This window comes from Kryptolebias marmoratus, unplaced genomic scaffold (assembly GCF_001649575.2).
Source record: "Kryptolebias marmoratus isolate JLee-2015 unplaced genomic scaffold, ASM164957v2 Scaffold53, whole genome shotgun sequence".
Taxonomy (NCBI): domain Eukaryota; kingdom Metazoa; phylum Chordata; class Actinopteri; order Cyprinodontiformes; family Rivulidae; genus Kryptolebias; species Kryptolebias marmoratus.
The window spans coordinates 30054-37231 of record NW_023665787.1 but is presented as its reverse complement, the minus strand read 5'-3'; the positions used below and the strand labels follow the sequence as shown (position 1 = coordinate 37231).

At 45.7% G+C, this 7178-nt stretch overlaps 2 protein-coding genes across 4 annotated transcripts in view; both read left to right on the top strand.

Annotated features, from left to right (window-relative positions):
• Positions 1-19: 19 nt before the first annotated feature.
• On the top strand, positions 20-1878 carry LOC108251582 (sentrin-specific protease 7-like). 3 transcript variants are annotated; one of them, XM_025003066.2, is made up of 5 exons: positions 20-444; positions 532-575; positions 1220-1288; positions 1365-1493; positions 1605-1877. In XM_025003066.2, exons 1-5 carry the CDS (start codon positions 343-345, stop codon positions 1696-1698), a joined length of 438 nt encoding a protein of 145 aa, XP_024858834.1. In that variant the 5' UTR covers positions 20-342; the 3' UTR covers positions 1699-1877. The 3 variants fall into 3 exon arrangements, with proteins under 3 accessions (XP_024858834.1, XP_037830364.1, XP_024858833.1); XM_025003065.2 differs by having other exon boundaries at positions 35-444; positions 1365-1515; positions 1605-1878; XM_037974436.1 differs by lacking the exon at positions 1220-1288 and having other exon boundaries at positions 24-444; positions 1365-1515; positions 1605-1878.
• Positions 1879-3237: 1359 nt separating this feature from the next.
• The window catches only part of LOC108251581 (titin homolog), a 21026-nt gene continuing 17085 nt past the window's right edge, over positions 3238-7178 (top strand). The window contains exons 1-2 of the mRNA XM_017441931.3: positions 3238-3635; positions 6103-6297. Coding sequence (XP_017297420.1) covers positions 3551-3635; positions 6103-6297 — 280 coding nt within the window. The 5' untranslated portion in view covers positions 3238-3550. The remainder of the gene's footprint in view (positions 3636-6102; positions 6298-7178) is intronic.

Sequence of the window (7178 nt, the reverse complement as noted above, 5' to 3'; positions counted from 1 at the left end):
CGTGTTCAATTCGTGTTCGGCTCGTGTTCGACTCGTGTTCGGCTCGTGTTCAGCTCGTGTTCAGCTCGTGTTCAGCTGGTTACGAGTCATGGTCCTGTTATGGTGTGAAATGTTCCAAACTGAAGGTTCTCATTTCCTGATCCTCTTGGATCAGGCCCCTCCTCCTCTGAAGGATGACTCAGCGCTTTTCTCTTCCTGTTTGTTTTTGTTGTTTAACAGTCTAACAGCTTCTGCCCAGCTGTTCTTCTATCAGAACATTCGGCTGAGGAGACTTCAGCTGCTGGTTCTGTTCGCTGCCAGCCTGTTTCAGCTCCGTGTTTGTTTCTTTATTAATCTGAGATAATGGAGCAGCTCGTTAAACTCCAGATGTTTGCTGTTGCTGCAGGTGGAGCCGAGAGAACCGTAGGAGAACTGAGCATCAGCCTGAGATCCCTGCAGCCGCCGGTAAACACTCCCACTGAGAACACGACCTTTGACCTTTGACCCCTCACCCCTCCCAGCCTGACGGATTTCATGTTGTTGTGTTTGCAGGAGTGCACCGAGCAGGGCTGTGACAGAACCACAGTGACCAAGAGGTGAGCAAGCAGGCAGACAAACACACAAACAAGGAAACAAACAAACAAGTTGTTGTTGTGCTTGATTGTTGTTGTTCTCTTGGTGTTTCAGGCCGTGTGTTGATTGTTGTTGTTTCAGGCTGTGTGTTTGTTGTTGTTGATTGTTATTGTTGTGGTGTTTCAGGCTCTGGTTCGATTCTTGTTGTTGTTGACTATTGTTGTCTTGTGTTTCAGGCCTTGTGTTGATAATTGATTGTTGTTGATTGTTGTTGTTGTGTTTCAGGCCCTGTGTTAATAATTGATTGTTGTTGATTGTTGTTGTTGTGTTTCAGGCCCTGTGTTAATAATTGATTGTTGTTGATTCTTGTTGTTGTTGTGTTTCAGGCCATGTGTTGATTGTTGTTGTTGTTGTGGTGTTTCAGGCCCTGGTTTTATTGTTGTTGATTCTTGTTGTTGTTGTGTTTCAGGCCCTGGTTTTATTGTTGTTGATTGTTGTTGTTGTTGTTTTCGTGTTTCAGGCCCTGTGTTGATTATTGATTGTTGTTGTTGTTCTCTTGGTGTTTTATGCCATGTGTTGATTGTTGTTGTTGATTGTTATTGTTGTGGTGTTTCAGGCCCTGGTTCGATTGTTGTTGATTGTTGTTGTTGTTCTCTTGGTGTTTCAGGCCGTGCATCCTGGTCATGGACTCTCTGAAGCTGTCGTATCACGAGAATGTCTGCAGGCTGATCAGAGAGTGAGTGTGTGTGTGTGTGTGTAACCCTAACCCTGCAGTCCTCAGGTGTAAGTCAGGTGTGTGTGCTGCTCCGCAGCTACCTGCAGGTGGAGTGGGAGGTCCGGAGGAAGACTCCTCGCCTCTTCAGCTGCGACAGCATGAGGAGCTGCAGCTGCAGGGTTCCTCAGCAGGACAACAGCAGCGACTGTGGCCTTTACCTGCTGCAGTACGTGGAGAGCTTCCTGCAGGTCACCTTCTTCCTCCTGCACACACACGTCCTCACCACGGAGACAACACACCTCCAAGTCTGATCGCAGCTCTCTGATTGGCTCCTCAGAACCCCGTGGTGCACTTTGACCTCCCGCTGCGACTGGAGAGCTGGTTCCCGCGGCAGCGAGTGCGACAGAAGCGCGAGGAGATCCGGACCCTGATCCTGAGGCTGCACCAGAACCAGCGGAACAAAGAGAACCACAAAACGTCTCCGAGCCGCTGATCCACCGAACCGCTGCTCCACCGAGCTGCCGCCGTTCTCCAACTTTAACTTTATTTTCTGTGAATGTAAATAAACTTTTCTGCTTCCTTTAATAAAATAGGAGTATTTTCCCTCTGATGCAGGAGGCTCTTATTTTGAAGGAGTGTTGAAGTGGAATCAGCTGTTTGATGGATGAGTTATGAGTTCATCAGCTCTGAGCTGAGGGTGTGTGTGTGTGTGTGTGTGTGTGTGTGTGTGAACGTGTGTGTGAGTGTGTGTGGAGTAATCTCAGGGCTGGTCCCGCAGGTCGTCCCCCCTGAGGACCAATCAGCTTACAGATGATTAGGTGGATCAGTCGGAGGGTTTAGGAGACAAAACAACAACCGGACCCCCGACCGATTATCTCCTCTCAGAACCACTGGGTCCAGCTCCCGGATCAGACAGGAAACCGTTTCTGCTTCTGTTTCAGTTGGGACTCATCAGGTCTCTCTGGACCTGTTCTGGTCATGTTCTGGTCCTGTTCTGGTCCTGTTCTGGTCCTGTTCTGGTCCTGTTCTGAGCTTGGTTCTGGTCCTGTTCTGGTCCTGTTCTGGTCCTGTTCTGAGCTTGGATCTGGTCATGTTCTGAGCTTGATTCTGGTCCTGTTCTGGGTTGGTTCTGGTCCTGTTCTGGGCTTAGTTCTGAGCTTGGTTCTGGTCCTGTTCTGGTCCTGTTCTGATGGCTTTAATCTGGGTTCTGGGGGGTTCAGATCAGACAGATCTGAGCTCCATGAAGCTCCGTCCTCCTGAAATAATCCCAGTGAGTTCTGAGGACAGAGACCCGGTCCGGACTTTAGTCTGAAAGGAACCTGTCTCTTCTGGTCTAACAGAACTCCGAGGTCCGGTTTAAACGGGTTCTCCTCAGAACTTTTTCACTTTGATCTTTGTGTTTTCCCTTCGTCTCATCTCCTCGTTAATCCCGTTATCCAATAAAAGATGTCTGCTGGGTCTGAGGGGGCGGAGTCACAGTCTGGACCGGTCCGATTCCAGAAAACCACCGATCAGACTTCAACCATTTCCTGAACAGGTTCTAAGACTACAGAAAATAGTATTTAATCTAAAGTACCACAGTAATTAAACTACTACAGTAATTAAACAGTACTACAGTAATTAAACAGTACTACAGTATTTAAACAGTACCACAGTAATTAAACAGTACCACAGTATCTAAAAGTATGAGAATTTGAGCTGAAATCTAAATTAAAACAGTTTGATTGGAGGATGAAAACAAACAAACTAAATGTTTTGTGGAATGAAAGGATTAAGTTTATTCAGAAGTTGTTTATAATAAAGCCTCTGGTGTGATTTCAGGATGTGTTACTTGTGTTTAAATGAATTAATCTGATTTATAGTTCTTTCTGCCTCAGTAATCAGATCAGTCACTTGTTTTAGAGAATTATTTGATGGAACCTTATCAAATAAAGACGTGTTGAATGTCATATTTCAGTTTCTGTTCCAGTGATCTGCAGACCTGTGTGCTGGTTTGAATCCTCAGCAGGAGTTCGGCTGTTTGTTGCAGTTATTGGAGCCATTTGCAGCTGATCTGCAGCCTCCAGCCCGTCCCGCGCCTCCTTCGGGCCCCTGACGCTCATCCACTCCTGCAGCTTAACAAATAGGATTAGAGGTCAGAGGCAGAAATCTGCGGCGCAGGAGTCCCATCTGCTCACCTGAGAGGAGAGGCTGCGGAGCCCCGTCCTCCTTCCTTCTGTTCTGCCATGAGAGCTGCAGGAGGGACGAGCAGGTGGAGCTGAGGAGCTGCACCTTTGACTCAAAATGTGCCGGAGGCGTGAGGAGCTGTGGGCGCTGTGGGTGCTGTGGGCCCTGCTGCTGCTGCCGGGGTTCCTCTGCACAGAAACAGGTGAGTATCGAGCTGTTCTACCTTCAGCAGGTGCAGGGAGGAGTCAGCTGAGAGACAAACTTCACAATAAGTGAAGGAGCCTGGTCCATGGTGAAGGCAACCCTCAGCAAGATGGTTGATGAGCTGGTTGATGAGCTGGTTGATCAGATGGTTGATCAGATGGTTGATTGATGAGATGGTTGGTCAGATGGTTGGTCAGATGGTTGGTCAGATGGTTGGTCAGATGGTTGATGAGATGGTTGATTGATGAGATGGTTGGTCAGATGGTTGATCAGATGGTTGATCAGATGGTTGATGAGATGGTTGATTGATGAGATGGTTGGTCAGATGGTTGATCAGATGGTTGATCAGATGGTTGATGAGATGGTTGATTGATGAGATGGTTGGTCAGATGGTTGATCAGATGGTTGATCAGATGGTTGATGAGATGGTTGATTGATGAGATGGTTGGTCAGATGGTTGATCAGATGGTTGATCAGATGGTTGATGAGATGGTTGATTGATGAGATGGTTGGTCAGATGGTTGATCAGATGGTTGATCAGATGGTTGATGAGATGGTTGATTGATGAGATGGTTGGTCAGATGGTTGATCAGATGGTTGATCAGATGGTTGATGAGATGGTTGATTGATGAGATGGTTGGTCAGATGGTTGATCAGATGGTTGATCAGATGGTTGATGAGATGGTTGATTGATGAGATGGTTGGTCAGATGGTTGATCAGATGGTTGATCAGATGGTTGATGAGATGGTTGATTGATGAGATGGTTGGTCAGATGGTTGATCAGATGGTTGATCAGATGGTTGATGAGATGGTTGATTGATGAGATGGTTGGTCAGATGGTTGATCAGATGGTTGATCAGATGGTTGATGAGATGGTTGATTGATGAGATGGTTGGTCAGATGGTTGATCAGATGGTTGATCAGATGGTTGATGAGATGGTTGATTGATGAGATGGTTGGTCAGATGGTTGATCAGATGGTTGATCAGATGGTTGATGAGATGGTTGATTGATGAGATGGTTGGTCAGATGGTTGATCAGATGGTTGATCAGATGGTTGATGAGATGGTTGATTGATGAGATGGTTGGTCAGATGGTTGATCAGATGGTTGATCAGATGGTTGATGAGATGGTTGATTGATGAGATGGTTGGTCAGATGGTTGATCAGATGGTTGATCAGATGGTTGATGAGATGGTTGATTGATGAGATGGTTGGTCAGATGGTTGATCAGATGGTTGATCAGATGGTTGATGAGATGGTTGATTGATGAGATGGTTGGTCAGATGGTTGATCAGATGGTTGATCAGATGGTTGATGAGATGGTTGATTGATGAGATGGTTGGTCAGATGGTTGATCAGATGGTTGATCAGATGGTTGATGAGATGGTTGATTGATGAGATGGTTGGTCAGATGGTTGATCAGATGGTTGATCAGATGGTTGATGAGATGGTTGATTGATGAGATGGTTGGTCAGATGGTTGATCAGATGGTTGATCAGATGGTTGATGAGATGGTTGATTGATGAGATGGTTGGTCANAGATGGTTGATGAGATGGTTGATCAGATGGTTGATCAGATGGTTGAAGAGGTGGTTGATGTTATGATTGATGATGGTTGATGAGAGAATTGATGAGATGGTTGATGAGATGATTGGTTGATGAGATGGTTGGTCAGATGGTTGATGAGATGGTTGATGAGATGATTGATCAGACATTTGATCAGATAGTTGATGAGGTGGTTGATGAGATGGTTGATCAGACATTTGATGAGATGGTTGATGAGATGGTTGATGAGGTGGTTGATGAGATGGTTGATGAGATGGTTGATCAGACAGTTGATCAGATGGTTGATGAGAAGATTGGTTGATAAAAAGGTTGATCAGACAGTTGATGAGATGGTTGATGAGATGGTTGGTTGATGAAATGGTTGATGAGATGGTTGATGAGGTGGTTGATGAGGTGGTTGATGAGATGGTTGATGAGGTGGTTGATCACATGGTTGGTTGATGAGATGGTTGATGAGATGGTTGGTTGATGATGGTTTAAACAGTCAGAAGCTCCACAGGTGGAGGAGAAACTCAGATCACAGAAGAATCTGTCAGGTTTTCTCTCATCTGTTGTTTTTTATGTTTCACAGCAGAAACTAAAGAAATCAGTTTCTGCTAAAAGTCAGACTGACGCTGATGGAATATACTGAAGGAGTTCAAGATGTCAAAAGTAGCTGAACACCAGCTAAAAGTTACAAACTGCTCGCTGAAAGAGAAAAGAAGCCGAAGGCTAGCTAAAAGCTAGCAGTAGTTTCTGAGGAGATCTGAAGGAAACAGTTTGTTAGTCTCTGAAGCTCTCTGCTGATTGTCATGATCTTCTTGCTGCTCTGATTTCTCAGAACTTGAATAAAAAGCTTCAGTCCTCTGAGAGGAGACGAGCTCACGGCTCAGAAACTGATGGTCTGTTCTCTGACAGATTCTAGTCATGATGTGATGGTGGGCTCTGAGTGGAGCGCAGGACCTGCGGACTCAGACCAGCTCTGGGTCAGAAGACACTCGGTTCTGACCCGCAGGAAGAGGAACGTCCTGTTCCCCAGCGGAGTGAAGCTCTGCTCCCAGGAGACGATGGACCAGGCCCTGGAGAACCACCTGAACTTCTTCCACCTGAGAGGTACCATGTGTTCGGCCGGCGAACGTTTCTCTGCAGCTAACGAGCTTAAACACAGAACCTGTCCATGTTGAAGGCAGCCCGTGTCAGAGGTCAGAGGTCGCACGGAGCAGATGCTCCACATAACCTTCTTAACGAGCCGTTTAACCCGAAGCACTTTTTGTTTCTCTGTCCCCGGCTGAAGCTTCAGAACTGGAGTCCTTCAGGTTTTTCTGGACCAGAATCCTGTTGGCTTCTAAAGCAGGGACTAAATTAGTTTAAATATTCAGCCAGTCTGTCGTCAGAAAACTTCTTACATCAGTTCCTGCAGCTAAACTAACTGAAGAGAAGTTTGTTAAAATAACATGTTTTCATTAACAGTTTTCTTTTCCACCTCGTTGATTTTAGTAATTAAGAGGATTTCTCTGATGCTCAGCCTGGGAGTCTTTACTGAAGGTCCTGTTGGGTTTGAGAAGTTACCTGAACTCAAACAGGACAAAATCTAAAGTCTCACTTCCAGAAAACTGTAAAACAGCTGAAACACTGGGTGCCTTTAAATCTCAACTTAAAACCCACCTGTTTAGAGCTGCTTATGGCTAAATTAGGGTTAGAGTGCGGGGTTTTAATGTCTTTGGTGTTTGTCTCTTTCTTACTGTTTATTCATTGTCACATGCTGTTTTTATTTTGTTTTAATTCTGTAAAGCACCTTGAAATGCCTTGCTGCTGAAATGTGCTATACAAATAAAATTTCATTGATTGACTGTCAGGTTTATAGGGACTGTCCTGTTTCTGAGGACCGTCCTGTTTCTGAGGACTGTCCTGTTTCTTAGGACCGTCCTGTTTCTGAGGACCGTCCTGTTTCTGAGGACCGTCCTGTTTCTGAGGACCGTCCTGTTTCTGAGGAC

What these genes read in the sequence shown, in the direction of transcription:
- LOC108251582 (XM_025003065.2), top strand. Translation starts at nt 343, where the DNA reads ATGGAGCAGCTCGTTAAACTCCAGATGTTTGCTGTTGCTGCAGGTGGA. An exon ending in TGAGATCCCTGCAGCCGCCG is followed by an intron (nt 445 to 531) that starts GTAAACACTCCC and finishes TTGTGTTTGCAG; the next exon opens with GAGTGCACCGAGCAGGGCTG. An exon ending in AGAACCACAGTGACCAAGAG is followed by an intron (nt 576 to 1,219) that starts GTGAGCAAGCAG and finishes TTGGTGTTTCAG; the next exon opens with GCCGTGCATCCTGGTCATGG.